General features: G+C 49.6%; 1 protein-coding gene across 1 annotated transcript in view; it reads right to left on the bottom strand.

The window, feature by feature from the left end:
* The window catches only part of LOC109302924 (2-acylglycerol O-acyltransferase 2-A-like), a 51,371-nt gene that overhangs the window by 7,519 nt on the left and 27,087 nt on the right, over positions 1-16,765 (bottom strand). Inside the window, exon 3 of the mRNA XM_019524886.1 lies at positions 2,077-2,281. Coding sequence (XP_019380431.1) covers positions 2,077-2,281 — 205 coding nt within the window. The remainder of the gene's footprint in view (positions 1-2,076; positions 2,282-16,765) is intronic.

The following is a 16,765-nucleotide window of genomic DNA, read 5'->3' as shown; positions in this document are numbered from 1 at the left end:
GATTTGGCAGTGGTAAGGCCCCGGGGTGGGAGTCAGGGGGCCTGCATCCTAGTCTCGTCTCTGCCACTGGTTCACAATGCACCTTGGTCAAGTTCTTAAGCCTAATGAACAAACCTAAGGTAGTTAAGTGCCTGAGGCTCCTTAAATGTGAATGGGAACAGGGGGCATTTATACACGTACGTTTTCATATACACACACATTTACATTTTCAGATAGATTAATCAAGTATGCTCTTCATGCCAGCTGGTGCGCCTGGCACTGCATCACTTGCGGTTGTATAAGTGGCAAAATGCGCGTCAGCACAGAGAAAATGGGCGCAGTGCACTTTTGAACTAAAAATCACCTTCTCTGTGTTTTAGTTCAAAAGAGCACTGCTGCCATTTTCTGTGTAAAAAAATGGGCACTTATATGTGCAAAAATGTCCATGCCCAACTCCCACAGTTCCCCTGGAGAATGTCACCTATCCGCCCTCCGTCTCCATTTCCCCAGAGTTAATATTTTTCCATTGCTTGCTCCCTATCCAGCATCCAGAATATTATTTTCATCCATGAGATCAGTGTATTGGCCACTGCCTCTCTAGCAGGATGACTTGCAATTTGCATCCTGTGTCCCTGGCAGCAGTTAGCTGCCGCAGCAGCGTTGTAAGGGGAGACACTTTTCTTCTCCTTTCATAGCAACAGCAAGTTCTAACTTGCCTGTTATTTAGACATGAAAGAATTAAATCCTCCATCTAGTATGTGGGAGATTTAGTTGTTCCTCTGAGATCAAACTTGATTCTCTGCTTTGAAAATGCAATAGGTGCTGTTTATGCGTATTGGTGATAAAATAAAGACTTCTTTTACTGTTGCACACTGGGGAAGGAAGGAGGATCCTGCAGCTGAAGTATTCAAATGCACCCTCCCCCCCCCCGAGATCTGGGTTCAAATCTCACCTCTGCCACAGATTTCCTGTGTGACCTTTGGCAAGTCACTTAAACTGCTAGTTTCTCATCTTGCGTCTGAAAGCTCCCTCTTAGATTATGATGTCCAGTAGAAGGGGAGCACTTCAAAGCAGAGCTATGTATTTGTACAGTGCCCAGCACAAGGAGGCTCTGATCTCAACTGAAGTCTCCTGACACTAAGAGTAATCTAAATAATGATGAAAAACTGTTAAATGAGGAAAGGGGGGAAGTGTTAAGAAGACAGAGTGGAGACAGAAGGGCTCTGCATTCAAGATCAAGACGCTTCGATTTTTATGTCACCTCTACTCCCTGGCTGCGCATCTGCTTATGCTCAGGGCAGGATCCAGAGGGGATCTATCCCCCTTTCAGTTGATGATGCCCCAGAGGCAGCAGCCAATGACTTTTCAAAGTCCCTGAATCAGGTAAAAATCCAGCCCCGCTTCCCCTCTGTGCTCAGCAGCACTTCCTCTCCCTGTCCCTCCCCTTCCCCTGCCCACCACTGTTTCCAGCTACCTCCAGAGCTGCTCCTGCTTGTTGCGTCCAGGTCTGTGGGGAGCTAGGGACAGCAGCAGCAGTGGGTGGGTTTCCCCTCCGTGTCCACTCCCTTCCAGCCTGGGAACTGGTGTCGGGGAAGGAAACCCATCCCCAGCCACTGCTGCTGTCTCCAGCAGAGCCTGGCTCTCCAAGCAGCCCCGCTGAATCAGGGCAGGAGTGGCTCTGGAGCCTCCTCCACTGCTCCCAGGTCAGCTGGAGACAGCAGCAGGTGGGGGAGTGGGGAGGAAAGGCCATGTGCAGCTAAGCATGGAGGGGAAGATGCGGGGGGAGAGTCATACCTGCTTGACGGACTTAAAAAAAGACCCTGGCTGTTGCTTCTGCACCGCGGTCTGCCTGCCCCGGGGTGGGGGGAGGCTGGGAGCAGGGTCACCCCCCCTTTACCAAACCCTGGATCCACCCCTGCGGTACAGTAAAGAACATCTGACAGCAAGCAGTCGACGTGCGACTGTCAAAGCTTCGAGCTTTTCACTCCCCACTCCCAAAAAGCGTAGGTCCCCTTTGCTATAGTCACAGCCAGCTGCAGGCGTTCTAGCTGCAGCGGCACTCCAGGTCTTAGTCCTGCCGTGTGCCACCCTACTTACCTCCACTCATCAGGTAATCCCTGAAGAAGGGGACTCTGAACCAGACGGTCAGCATCATCAGGTGAGAAGTGAGTCCTGGGAACAGCTTCGAAAACCCAGTTGCCTCTGTGCAGAAATTCAGGAAGGCGCCGGCCACCAGGACACCGTGGGGATGGAAGCCAACCAAGTAGTTCTTCCTAGGGTCCAGATCCGCTGTTTTCACCAGCTAGAGGCACAGTTAACAATGGGAAGATATAACATGCCTGCGGTGGGGGTTTGTCATGCAGTCAAGCTGCTACTGGAGTGAGGAGGCTGCCCGCGTGGTTCTCATATGGGTGATCTGCCTGGGGCAGCCGGACATGTGGCCTCCAGATTTGAGCAGGAGAACCTAGAGGTAAAAGCATTGCCTACCCCTTCCCCGCACTCTCGCTTAGCTCCCGCTTAGGGAGCACCTGACTGCAGAGCCTGTCTAGAGCTGTAGAGCGGGGCAAAATTCATTAGGCAAATCCATCACTCAAAGACATCCCTGAAGGAATTTCAGGCAATACTAGCTTCCTTGAACAGTCTGGGTTTGGGGGCTTTGCTAGTTGCTTCTGGGCTTTGCTGTTTACGACATGGGGCCAGGAAGGATTTTTTTTCCCCCTCTTGTTGCTACAGGGGCTAGGGTTTTTTTTTTTTCAAATTCTTCATTAGCTCTAGGTGTTAGCTGCAGCCGATATTCCTGCTAGGACTCAAAAACCTGGAGGTTCCTGGTGAGAGGGTCTTACCCCTCCACTCAGGGTCAGACTGACCGCATGTGGGATTGCGAGGGAACGGTACCCCCGGTCAGATCAGCATGGGTTTCTCGAGTGTACTGCATTTCCTTGAATATAAGATAACCCTGATTATAAGACAACCTCCCAATAATTAGATTCTATATATGGAAAATGTATACATTTGATAAAAATGTTCAGGTATAGAATCGAATTACTGGAGGTTTGCCTTGAATTTTTCCCCTCCCACTGCTACAGCAAGGAAAATAAATCTGGGGGGGTCAAGTAGTCCATTTGACCTCTGCCCCTCAACCTCTTCCCCCTGTAGCCACTCCCCTCATCCTTACTGTCAGACCCTGCTCTCCCTGAGCACATGGAAGTGAAAAACTACTTCAAAAAAACTGACCTTGAAATAAACATAGCTGTAGAAATTTGCATATAGTACCCATAGATTTAGTTTAACCAAGATTGATGCGTTCTACTATTTTTAAAACTGCTGTAAGTATTAGCACAGGTACTCCATAAACACACGTTTGAGCAGCAGTTTGGCACTTACTTATATTGAACACACACTATGCATGACATTAATCTAAAGCCAAAACACTCATGATTTACCACATGGTAAATTGAGCTGGGACCCAGCAGAGCCAACAGAGTTTCAAGCCATGGTGACCCCACAGCTCAGCACTCCTCAGTATGTGGGTGTACTGCAGATACCCCCTCACAAAGGGTCCATGTGCTAATTGGCCCCCTCTCATGAACGGCATTGGGTGTTCTTGTCGTGAGTCCTGGGATCCTCCAACAATTGATATGCAGGTGAGGCACAGGGCAACATGGTCTGGCTTCACCTCATGGAGTGTGGGGCCACACTATATGCAACAGGCTGAGAGAGGGGTCAACAGAGGGATTCTGGGTGAACTCTTTGGGTCCCTGTTAGGCGATGTTTGCATTTAAGGCTGGTGAAGAAACAGGAGGATCATTGGAAATAGGAGAGAAAGGTACATTTCAGCTGTGGGAATGAATGAAAAGGAAATTGAAATGTATGCAATATAGTGGCTCACCATGACTTCAAAAAGAGTCAGCACTAAGGGGGACTGCTCTCAATGAGCACTACCATATATTTTATTCAGATAGATTGTACTAGCCTATTCTTACACTTGACCAAGCAGCAAGATACCCTGATGGTCCGCTTTGACCAGTTTATCTCCTGCTTCAGGAATACTCTGTGGAAAGCTAGGAGCCTGATCATAAAACAGATACGTGAACCCCTTAGTCAAGGGCTGTGTCAAAATGTGACTGAGTGAGATGTACTAGAACTACAGGAAGACAGTAGAAGATGATGGAGAAGAGATAGCAAACATTATATGGAAGATAGGGGACTGGCATAGACCGTTCAGACTTGGGTACACTGAGGTGAGCAACAATGATGATAAAGATGATAATGATGAAAATGATTACAAGTATAATGATGATAACAAGTATAATGACACATGAAAGGCCTGAGGAAAGTGGTGGGGGAGTTGGGAGGAGGGCACTGAGGCAGTTCTTTGCATAATTGTGATGGGTAAAAGTGATGGTGATGGTCATGCAAGGGTGCAGGTACATGGCTGTGCAGTGCAGTTATAATGGGAATGAAAATGGTGTAATTGTAAAGGTGTGTTTTGGACTAGCAAATCACAAGGCAGGTTGGTAGAGGTGTAGGTATTACATAAAATAAATAATATATATGTTAAATATATATAATGTATATTTAATATGTATTGTGTGTACACACACACACACACACACACATATATTTTGCAAAAAAAAGCAGCAAGTTTGCCCCATTTGAGCCACGTGTTTTATAGTCATGTTTAGTGTTGGCAGCATTTAAGCAACTTCATACAGTAGTTAGCTTCCATTACTGAGCACATGCTGCTTTTAGCAGCAACTCAACGATAGGCAACATATCATATTTAAGGAGGTTTCCTTGTATGTGAATGTAAGCCAAAGGGGTTTTGCCCCATGCTGACATGGGGAGTGGGGGGACCTCATCCTGTATTTGAGTAAATATGGTATTTTAACAACAATTTCCTGTCCTTGCAGCAGCAGGCCACTGACAGTGGCCTCATCCCCTTGCTTTACCTGCGGCAGCTTAAGGTGCTCTTAAGCGTTTTGGGATATCAGGTGTTGAATAACAAGGTCGTTTGTATCAGTTTAGGAACAGGTGAGACAAGCACTTGTCTTAGATGGTTTAGATAGGGCTGATCCTGCCTTGAGCAAGAGGCTGGACAAGTTGACTTCCCAAGGTCCCTCTGAGCCCTACTGTCCTATGATTCTGTGTCACTGGCTGTCGAAACTGGTGCGCTGGCCTACCCATGTTAGCCTGATGAGCTGTCAGGCGCAGGCAAATGTTACATTTCCATCTGTTTTAAAGCCCTCTCTCACTTCCCCTCTTGATGGGCCTTGTGCATAAGAGAGTATCAGGTCTAACTGTGAACCCCTGCTGCCTCTGACCACTCTGATCCTTGGTGCTAATGCAGGGGCAGCTGATTAATTTGTTGGTTTTCCTAGAAAGGATCGGTGACAGCGGCAGGTCCGTCACGAGTTTTTTTAATACTCGCAGCTTATTTTCCATTTGTCATGAAATGCTATTGACAGTACACATGTGCCCGTTCATGCCCCCTCTCCTAATGAGGAGACCTCGATGAACCCAAGGCCCCTCAGTGCATCGGAGCACAGGTGGTTAGCAAGAAAATGGACTGGACGGGTGACTTAAGTGGTCAGGAGCATTTCCATGATTCATTCCATCTTGAGCAATCTTGTTTTACATCAGCATTTCCTAACTATAAGGTCCATTTGCATAAGACCTTTCAGCCTTGTATGATTTATAAATGGACAAGCAAACAAGATGGAAGAACCATTTAGGTATCACTGAAACGAAGTCAACTCTTCAGGGATACTCAGAGGCTGTTGAATGGGTTTGACAATGCTACGGGGCGGTTTAGGGCAGGAAGTGAAGAATATCATTTTCAGCTGAATCAGAAAAGGACTTGTAAGGAAGTAGGCAGCGGCTAACAAAGGCACGTTTGTCCAGTGATTAAAACACGGGGCTGAGAGATCTGGGTTCCTAAACTGGTTCTGCTGCAGCTCAAGGCCTGGTTTTCAGAAGACTCAGTGTTTTGGGTGCCCATGGCCATGTCTACACGTGTGCTTTAATGCATATTAGCTTATTTTAAACCGTCACAAAAAAACATACAATCTCACTAATGCACATTAAAATAGGCGAGTGCACTTTTTTTCTAGTACCTCACAATGGAGGTACTAAATTTAATGCATGTTAGCAACAGCGCATTAATGAACAGGTAACATGCACCCCATAAGTGTTACACAGGCTTATACTGGTTGTAAGTCTCTTTGAAAATATGTTCCATATTGAAAACTTGGCTCCACTAATGGATGGTGAGCACTTAGAAAGCTGGTTGTGTGTGACCTCAGTCACCCCTCCTGTACATGGGGAAAATATCACGAACCCCCCTGCTCTTGGGCTTTCAGTATTAGCCCTGGGAATTTTGCAATGTAGGCCCCTCACTTTTAATTCTTACAGAAGAGGGGATAGTAAGACACAGGCCACAGTTCCTAGGACTCCTTACTCCTGCCGGAAGATGGGAAGGGGAGTTGGCTGTCCAAGGTGTCGGACAGGCTAGGACCAGAATGACAGGGCTGAAACAGGAACACCTAGGAGAGGACATGAAACAAGCCCATGGTACAGGACAGTCTAAGATAGTCAAGATACAGACTGAATGCAGTGCATCATTTGTTCTGATCATTATACAACAGGAAGGTTGGAAAGTATGGGAGCTTTGCAGTGGCCTAGGGTGCGTGGTGTTGTGCCAACTTCCTTGTCACCGGTACAACTGCCTTAACTCCTGGCCTGAAGTACTAGTTAGGCCAAAGCGTGTTAGTGCTGTGCTTGCAGACGATACACCTGGCTGAATCTTTGTCACTGAACTGAGCCTGGGGTTGATCTTTAAGCCGAGATTAGTGTTGGGATCTCCTGGCTGTGACTGTCCACACCGCGGTTCCTGAGACTTCAACCCTGGCAACATATCGATAACACCCAATGAGGACAATAGCAATTACACCAATAACACTTGACAACTCTTCAGCATCAGTGACAGCACCCCACGGACAAAACCAAGCTCTCCTCCCCTCGTTCCGCATTGTGAGCAAGAGCAAGCAACCGTTGTCCTCCCTTGGGCATGAGCAGAGCAGCATGTGGCTGCATCTTCCATGCAGCCTCTCCTAGCATGGGAGGCCTCAAATGTTGCCTTGTGTAAAATGGGAAACTTGGGGTCTGCTGCTCACAACACCAGTCGGGACCACAGCCATCGTAGCAGCTTAGCACCTCAACTCAGGGGTCAACACTCTTTCAGTTGGATTCAGTTCCCCTTCCCACACTTGGATCTAGGACTTTGCTCTTTGTCTAAGGCCCACCAGCTCGATCCATCACATGAAAAACCGCATAGTACCCACTCCCCACACCTCTAGCCCTGCCTGTGCTGGTTTCACACTTCTGCAGTCCCAACAAGAGGAGTGAGCTTGTGCATGATGCTTCTGCCAGTGCAATCCTGCCCAAGCTGTCAGGGCACTCCTAGCTGGGCCGGATGGCCATAGACAGAGTCATTTTTAGAGCCTGGATACACAGCACGCTTACAGGGTAACTGATTTCAGGTTTGTACAGCCATGTAAAACACCCCAGAATCCAGAACGGACGGACAAGTGGATTAGCCTAGGAGAGCAGATCGTTGGCTGCTATTACTGTGCCTTTCCATTAAATGACAGGAAAGCTAGTAATAGCCCTATTTGCCTTACTTGTCTGTCCGTTCTTCATTTACATGGGTGTAAAAGTCAATGGGGCATGTGTCCTGGTCACACAAAAGTCCCCTGCGTCCACATACTTGATACAGCACGACCCTATTTCTATCCCGAGCTGCGCTTTCTCTAGCACCTCAGTTCTCCATCCTGCCTCCCTGCCCCATCTACCACCGTGCCAGCACTAGACACCCCCAAATCAGGTTCCTTATCTGGATATATCTACACGGTTTTGTCCCAGCAGTTGGTGCTCGAAAAGGAGCTACTGGGTGCAGGGGCAAGAGCCGCTGGGAAAGAAACTTGCCAACCTGCTCACACGCCAGAGGGATGGTGAAGAACAACCAGGTGAATCTTTTCTACAGCCCCACTGTATAGGAAGTCTTTCCTGCCCAAAGCAGGGGTGGGGGTGGACCTGATGATCTCACGGGGTCCCTTCTAGCCCTAAACCTTGGTGAATCTGTGAACGTCGTCGAAGGCCCCTTTGCTTACGTGCACAGTGGGCAAAAGGCACAGGAGCCAGAAAGGTAGGCTGGTCTTATAATTAGGCATTTGCTAGGACTGGGGTTCAAACCCTGGCTTTGCATAGACTAATTGTATGCCTGTGGGCACCTTGGTTCCCAAGTTCTGCTTCCAAGTTGTAGGAAAAAGAGATCCCTTCTGTCTGTCGAGCAGCTGCTTTCGATTGTGAGGACAGAGACCTTACTATGCATGTGCATCCTGATGGTGCGTGAGGGATCTGTCCTAGGGACTGGAGCAACCAGTTCTGCGCTCTGGAGATGGATGGGCCATTTTTTCACGCCGACGTTAAGCATCTACCTAGCCCAAGTCAGTGGAGAGGCCACGTGTTCGAAGCGTCTCTGCTCATTTGGGTCAGTTTTATTACTTGAGCCCGCAGCATGGGTGCGACCCTACTTTCTGCTCTGACCCCTATAGCCCCCCAGCTATCTATCCCCTCTCACCAGAGGCTGTGAGCACATCACGATGCTCAGTGCAATTATCCTCCTGCCCTGTCCCCCAATCTGTGAAGCAAGGCAATGCTATTATATCTCCAATTTAGACATGGGAAACCGAGGCGCAGAAACTCCACGGGGATTTAAAACCAGGTTTAGTGCCCTCACCATTAACCATCCTTCCTCTTCCCCCTGGGATCTCTAAGTACAATAACTAGATGATTCAATCCTGAGGTTTTTTTTTTCCTTTTCCTTTTTATTCAGTCGCTTTTCTTCTCTTACTCAGAGCTCAGGCTCTTCCTGCGCTTCTGGTTGTGCTTGGGTCATGGGCACATGTACACACTGGGAGGGGAGTTACATGATATGGCCTGGCTGCTGCGCAATGTCATCTTCGTGGACACCTCAAAGGTTGCAGCGACTTTGAGCGCCTGCGTTAAGGTTGCCAACTTTGCCTGCAGCTATTCCAGGAGATTTTTCTTTTTTACCAACATGATGTAATCATACGTTCGCCCCGTTCACAATATCCATCTCCCAGATGGCTTTTAATAGTCACTGAGAGATCAATGCCAATTCGGGCAGACTCCCAGCCAGTCTGGGAGGGGTGACAACCACAGCCTGGTTATTTAAGGTGCGGAGTGACAGGAACGGTCTTCTTCTTCCCTCCCCCATATAACTGAGGCTTATATTTTGGAGCATTTTCACTCTGGACCGGCACAGCTTGGCTGGCAAAGATTTGAAGTATAGCCCAGACCTCTGCCATTAACACGGGTGACACTTTTGGGAGAGGAGCCGGCAAAGATTGATCGCTGGGCTAGGACTGAGCACAGCTGTCCCTGCTTTGAGGTGTTTGAGTTGAAGGTTGTTGGCGGGGCAAAGCATGGCCTGGCACTCAGCAAAGTGGCTTCTCTCTGCTGGGTTCATCCTGAATGACTTCTCTTGCAGCCTAAGAGAAGATCAATTGCGAATGTCCTGGTTAGCTTTGTGAATGTGTGGGGGCCGGAGGGCAAAATAGCTAGGATTTTGTCTTGCTCTTGGCATGGGGGGATGGAGAGAGCTCTTGAGAGGGGATAGAAATGGGGCTGTGCAAAGCCCAAAGAGAGAATGGAGGACAGGGGACAGCGAGGGACACGGTGCTTCTGGCCGAGAGTAGACAGAGCCCCTGGCATGAGGGAGTGGGTGATGGCATTAGTGGGTGGCCCTGAAACAGGACACATAAGGGTGAGTCCAGGAGGCTTGTAAGGAGAAGAGGAGGACGCAAGGATCCCAGGGGTTTTGCAATGAGCTTGGCCTGCAGAAGGAACAACGCTGTAACCCCCGGCAATGAGTGTCCCTCTCCACCTCAAAACAGCTCAGCAGTTAAGGACCAGGGCCAGAGTGAGTAGGTTTCAGATCAACACAGCTGCAAAACCAGAGGTGAGGTCCCCCTCTCCTGATTGCTACCTAAGATGTTCTTCACCCCTCGGCAATTCAGTGCCATTATTATTTACTCTAGTCGCTGGGCTTCAGCAAGTCTCCTAAGGAGACTATTCAATGGACCACTGCTGGTAGAAGACCACTACATTGCCTGACTCTTTCTTGTGCTCAGGCTTAGTCTATCACTGCACTTGCTTTCATTTCCACTTCTGCTCTTGCTTTCCCCAAATACAGGGGAAAAACTCATCACTCAGCCACAATAAAGGCCAACTTTCCCAGGGTTTCTTCTAGTAATCAACAGAAGACATAAAATCCTCAAAACAATAAGACACACCAGGAAAGAGTCCTGCTTCATTTGTAGAAGCCAGGGTGGGAAGGAGGATGCTTCACCCAAATCACATTGGGCTGGCCATGCTCATTATGCCCATCTATTCTCATTAGCACTTATTTATTGTTTCTAAAGCCCATACAGTGCCAATACAACCCCCTCCCCTTGCATGCACACCCATCCACACAGGGGCACAAAGACCAGGGCATGCCGGCACAGACTAGTCCTGCCAGATTCCTAGGGAAGGCTGCTAAGAGCATGGACTTTGCAACTGTCTGCATCCGCCAGCAGAAATGGGCCACCGTGCTCGTATTGCATCCCATCAAAGCGAGTATCCTGGCCTTTTGAGCCCACCCACCCCAAAGGCATTGTATTTGCTTAAGAAACAAGCCTTCTGGACGTGCCCCTTCACATTCCCCCGTGCTTTCCTAAATGCAAGCAGCTCTTTGTTTTGCTCTCCAGAGCCTGGTGGAGTAGGTGCTATTTGCTGGTTAATCATTACCCTTTATGCCACCCCACCTTTCACTTTGAGTCTCAAGGGAGAAAGGCCCCACAGCATGCACCGAAACAGGCACGTAAACATGTTTTCCTGCTGGATGCAGATCCCGCATGGGGAAGGAGGCCAGAACTGTTAATATTTCGCACAACCTGCTCCTCCGGGCTGAGTTTATCTCAGGGATGCAGCCTGGCAGGAGTCTCCCAGGTTAGGTGCCCACTCACCGAGATGGAAGATGGAGGGGTCACAGAAACCCTTCCCTGGGGTTGTCGTGCTCCCATTGTTCCCACTGGGACCAGCATGAGGGTCTAGTCCTGCTTCCTGATCAGGTTTATCGAACAGCTGAGCTCTTGTTATCTCCCTCCCTCTGTCCCCAGGCCTCTGTGTGTCTCTACAGCGGGCAGACAGGGAGATGGCTACGTGCAAGGCTGAATAAGCGCCGCTCTGGCATCGGCTGCAGGAAGACCCAGAACCCTTCAAACCCCCTGGACCCTCCATCGCGGACCTCAGGATTGCTGTCCTCAGGCAGCAAGATGGTAAAAACCAGCATGAAGGGGAAATTGCAGAGCAAGAAACCATCCACAGACTTGGTGGTGTTAAGCTTGGTTTACACGGCGGCTACAGATTCTCCCCTGGATCAGCTTTTGGGACCCCTTTGTTCCTATGGGTCCTATGGGCTCTTTGTTTGCATGTCTCTCCCTGCACTGGCCCCCTCCCCACTTCCTCTGCCTCCTCTTCTCCCACTTATTGGGCATGTCTACATGTCACCACATGGTCACGTTGCTGCAGCGCCATGCGTTAGTCCTTCTTTTTGGACGCACCGAAGCACAGGGCAGTAATTGCCCACACTGCGCCACGCGTGTGATGCAGGGCTAGATTTTGCTGCTACTTTGCCGTGGCGGCGCACTAAAACAGGGGAGCACGCTGCTATGGCGAAGTAGCTGCCGATCACGTGTAGACTCACGTGATCTCTATGTCACCGTTCACGAAAGCTTGTGTGCTCCATACGCATCTTCTTTAGTTAGTCTATAAGGTGCACCTCTGCCCTGCCTTCTGCCTGATGACTAACATGACTGACTACCTCTCTTTCCTCTGGTCTCTGGCATTTGGTGCTCTGCATAAAGCGTCCCTCTCTGGTCCTAGACGCCCCTCTGTCCATTTGTCCATGGGCAGCTCTAGAAAATGGGCGAGACCCAAAGGAAGGGTTACCCAGCGTCCTTTACAAGAGACCTGCTTGACCATAGACATCTTGTGTGACTTGGATCCAGCCTTTTGGGCCCAGCTCTTCTAATACAAATCAACCCAATGAAGATGTGAAGTTGAGTGAGAGGTGGACACCTAAATCCTTTGACGATCTGAGCTGGAACATCTGGTCCCCTGCCTCAGTCCCACATCTGGAAAGGGGAGATTATAGCACCGCCCGGCTGCACTAGGCTATTTGAGGATAAATGCATTCAACTGCATGAGTTGCTCAGGGGCGAGTGTAGCGGGGACCACGTGAACACCCCCAACAGAATCAGGAGCGCTGAGTGCTCACATTGGTTAGCCGCTGTATACGCCGGGGTTTCAGTGTTGAAAAGTCTTATTATTTATGCTCCAGGGCATAAGCCGAGCTCTCACTGAGGGGGTCAAGGGGAAATTTGCTATGCGGAGTGGTTATTTCATGATGGCCCGTTGCAGAACTGGTTGCATATCTGTCTCAGGGAGCTGGCGATGGCTGCTGCCAGGGACTGATACTGGTGAAGAAGGGCCACTTGTCTTATCCAGGTTGGGAAATGCTACGTTCCTACTCAGCAAGTGGTTTGCATATACGGATCTGGGTCTATGGGGCGCTGGAGACCCATCCTCCATGCTCAAGGACTAGTGCTTTGTCGTTCTCTGTGACGGCTGCACTTGCTGTGACTAGATATTTTCCAAAGCTGTACAGAGGTTTCAAGATGGGCATAATCCTTGCCAGTAAATGCAGGTTTACGCCAATACTGAATTAAGATTAGGCTTGACTCATCCCTGAGCAGGGGGGGGAATTGTGACTCTGAGCTCCCCTGGTCCGTCCCATCATGATGCATCAGTCCGGTGCCTCTGACTCAGAGCATCCAGCCCAGAGAGATTAGGCTTGGCTCTTTTGACACAGAAAGATCTGACAGGAAGGGAGAGATAAACTTTGTGAGACTTGATTGCATGTTACTTTTGGCCCAGATCTCCCTTCTTTCTTCTCCTACCAATCAAAGAACAATCAAGTAAATGGCCAACACTTTTAGAAATTAAAAAGCTGATGGTTAACTTTGTGGACCCTGGTATAAACACTCCCAGTTACAAATAAGGCCAGCATTTTATCCAGTCTATGTGAACGATTCTGGACATTAATGGGCAGGTTTCTTTTAAACTCAAGTGCATTGCTTAGGACCCAACGCACCAACTGCTGCCTCGGGGACACAATTAAGTAACTCAGGTCATGGCTTTTGTATGTAGCTATGAGAACGAGTGAGACACAGGCTGGAAAATCCTGAATGGCAGCTCTCAGGGATTAAGCTGTGCTTTCTGAAGACAGGCAGGCTAGATGTTAGCTCTCAGTTGCAAATTCAAAATCTAGTGTTGTTTTGTTTTTAATGCTGTTGAGAGCTTGCCAGCTGCCTTAGATAACAGGGGGTGTGCAGTTAGATGACCCCAGTGTTTGACAGACATTTCCTCTAGCTTTGCACAAAGGAAAAGCAGTGGGTAGAGGGAAGCAGAAAAGGATGCTGTGAATGGGAATTTAAACCAGCAAAATGGCTGCTACTGCAGTGTGTCAGGGTTATTCTGCGGTTACGGAGACCTGACTCTGAAGACAAGGACGTTGCAGATGGATTTGCCCATCTGAGCTCAGCAGGGCTCTTGCTTCCTGTTGCTTCAACCAGTGCTGGTGCCAGCACCAGAAACAGCCAGTTTAGAGATGGATTTTTTTTTTTAAATGACTAATTGCCAAAAGGGGATGGCTATAAGGGCAGTGGCCCTAAAGTTACACTTTTCCAAGCCTGACTTAGCCCTGGGTAGCTGCCTTTCTAAAATGCTGAAGATCTCCAACCACCTTGTAAGAAATAAGGCCGTGAAGATGGTAAGTGTTATCTCACCCAGGCATTTCTTACTCGGTGAAGTGAGGTTTGGGCCAATGACTTAATGGCTATGCTGGTTTGGAGCCCAGGACTGAGTCCCTTGCTCTCACCGCTAGTCAGCGGACCACTATGCGAGCGGTCTGGGTAGGGAGCGTGTCTGCATCGCCATGTCTTTACACCGATGTAACACAGTGGTGCTCAACCTCTGTCCCACGGGCCACATTGGGCCCCCGGAGCCCGTGTTCATTGCCACTCTTCTGATATCGCCCATCTCCTATTTCATCCCAGGGCCGTGGCTTGTCCCTTTATACTTTGGCTCAGCCTTCTGCTCTAACCACTGCTCCAGGTGAACCACAGCTCTGTCCCCGACTGAAGGGGGTTGCGTGGATGGATGTGGCGTAGCGCAGTCCGTCTGTCGACAGCAGCAGCCTGGGCGCTCCTCACCACCCTGTGCCGCTGCCTCATTTGCACCTGCCTTCCAGCTGCATTTGCTGCACCCAGCTACCCTCGAAGGTTGGAGGGTGGGTGGAGATGGTGGGTGTGGAGAGCAGCGAGTGGGGCAGGATAGAAACGGGGGGCAACTGTTATCCCCCGAGGACCGATTCGCAGCTGAGCCAGGGGGGGTCTTCATTGCACCGGGTGGGTTTTCAGTGCCTTCCGGATGGCTCTCAGAAGCAATTGTGCACCGGCCAGAGCCCGGATGCAACCTCCTGGGCTCAGGGGCCGATGCCCTTGGTTTGAAAGAAAGTCCTATCTGGGTAACTCTGCTATCTCGGTGCCAGTGGGGGGGAAGCCTGCCCTGCAGTATCTTGGAAAGCCCCGTGCCCCTCCATCGTTCCCCGAATGGCAGCGTAGCCAGCCCTGTGCAGACCTATAGCTGCAGAGGGGGACTTTGCTTCCCTCGGACCCCCCCAAGGAAATGGAGGCACACACCAGCCCTCCCTCCCATCCTCCTTCCAGCCACCGTGCTCAGGGACCCTATCTTTCAGGAGCCTTCACACTCTCTCCCCAAAATAACACTGGGCAGAGCAGACCGTCTTGCTGGCTTACCCACGGTTCACCCCCGTTAGGTCTGCTGCCAGGATATGGGAGGATCAGAAGCCGCTTTTAATCTTCCAGAGGCGACTAATCCTGTCACGCTAAATGAACTCAATATACGCCAGCACTCCAGCGTGCCGAGGTGGGGCCGGAGCAAGTAGCAGAGTCATTTGTTTCAGTACATTACGGTGGGAACGCTCTGCTGCGGCCTTTCTGCCTCCAGCACCTTGCCAAATGCAGCGCCGGGGGGGTGGGAACGGCGCTTTCCCACCATTGTGTCTCGCTTGTGCCTCCATAAAAACTGTGCTGCTTGCACCCCCTGGGCGCATGCTTTAAGGCTTGAAGGGCCCTCATGCCCCTGGAGCACGAGCTCCCTTTCCCTGCTTACAGAAAAGCAGCGCTGGGTGCCTCGCCATAAGGGCGGAAGTCGGGTGTCTTCGTGCAGCCAAAGCAGCTCCTCTGAGATTGCAGAGAAGGATCTGGCTGAGCAGGGAAGAGGTTTCCCCGCTCAGTCAAGCCCATGCCTCAGATCCAGCTGGAAGGCGAAAAGTCCCACTTTTCTCGCTAGGTCAAACCCATCCTCCGTGATTGCTGGGGATAGGATTGGCTGAGTGGGGAAAGCTCTATGTGGTCTTTAATTTTTTACCAAAAGCCCTTAGCCCCAGGTTTTGTGGCATTTTCTGTGACCTTCAGTAAACCTCCCAACCTCTAGGACTTAGTAATCTCCATCATAACAGCACTTCCCTGCAGGATAACAGCACTTCCCTGCAGTCGTGAGCATTGGCCCACCTGCGTTTAGAAAAGGCTTGCAAACCAAGGGCTCTTGGGACTATTTGGCTGTAGCTGCAGCTAAATATTTGGGGCAAAAGAATTATTCTTTTTCATGGAAAAAAATGCGTGCAGAGGGCAGCTGAAAGAAGTCATTAATTTGTGGTTAATCTGCTACCTCCTTTCAGCCAAAAAAGGAGGGGAAATAAGGTCTAAGACTCTTTGATTTTTCACGTGGAAAGGTTTTGTTACTACATTTAGCCCACTTGAATTTCAAAACCAAGTCGAGAATATTGTCCCTGGAAGTGAAATGATTTGCTCAATGGGAATAAAACTACTGTCGTTTCTGGCATACAATACACGCCCTTTTCCCCAGAGGCTGGAAACCGGAGTATGCGCTATATATGAGAAATACAGTAGAAGCAGGTGCTGCTACCTCCTGGCTGTATTTGAAAAGCAAAATCTGCAGCAACCCACAGGGAGCAGAGCAAAGAGCAGGCTCCGTTCCCTCCCTGCTGTGACTCAGTTGCTTACTACAAGGAAACATCTTTTTTTCTTCAATCTGCTTTGCAGAAACAAGGTGCGCATTATCTTCCCGGGCGTGTTGTACATGAGTAAATAAGGTATCTGGCTCAGTCACCTAATTGGGGTTCGGGGGAATAGTTATTATGCAGTTCACCTGCTGAGGTGTACCCTGTATGCCTTCACAGAAACCACAGAAATCAGAGAAGGGCTGGAAGGGACTTCGGAGATCATTTAGTCCAACCTCCTGCCGCAGGCAGCATCATCCCTATCCAAACCATCCCGTGCAACTCCACTGCCCAACCTCTTAGTAAAACTACACAGCACAGGACATCACAACTTACCCTGCCACAAGTGAAGGAGGGGGACCACAGCAGCCACGTCCTGCTGCTGGAGAAGGTTGCTAATATACACTCAAGACATCTCAGGGAAGAGGCCCATGCCTCCCACTAAACACCTCCATAGAAAATGCCTTCCTGACTCCAAATAGGATGATCGGT

The sequence above is a fragment of the Gavialis gangeticus genome, unplaced genomic scaffold (assembly GCF_001723915.1).
Source record: "Gavialis gangeticus isolate Ggan-Ray unplaced genomic scaffold, GavGan_comp1, whole genome shotgun sequence".
Lineage (NCBI taxonomy): Eukaryota > Metazoa > Chordata > Crocodylia > Gavialidae > Gavialis > Gavialis gangeticus.
The sequence above is the reverse complement of the archived record's forward strand: the minus strand, read 5'-3'. Positions and strand labels throughout refer to the sequence as shown.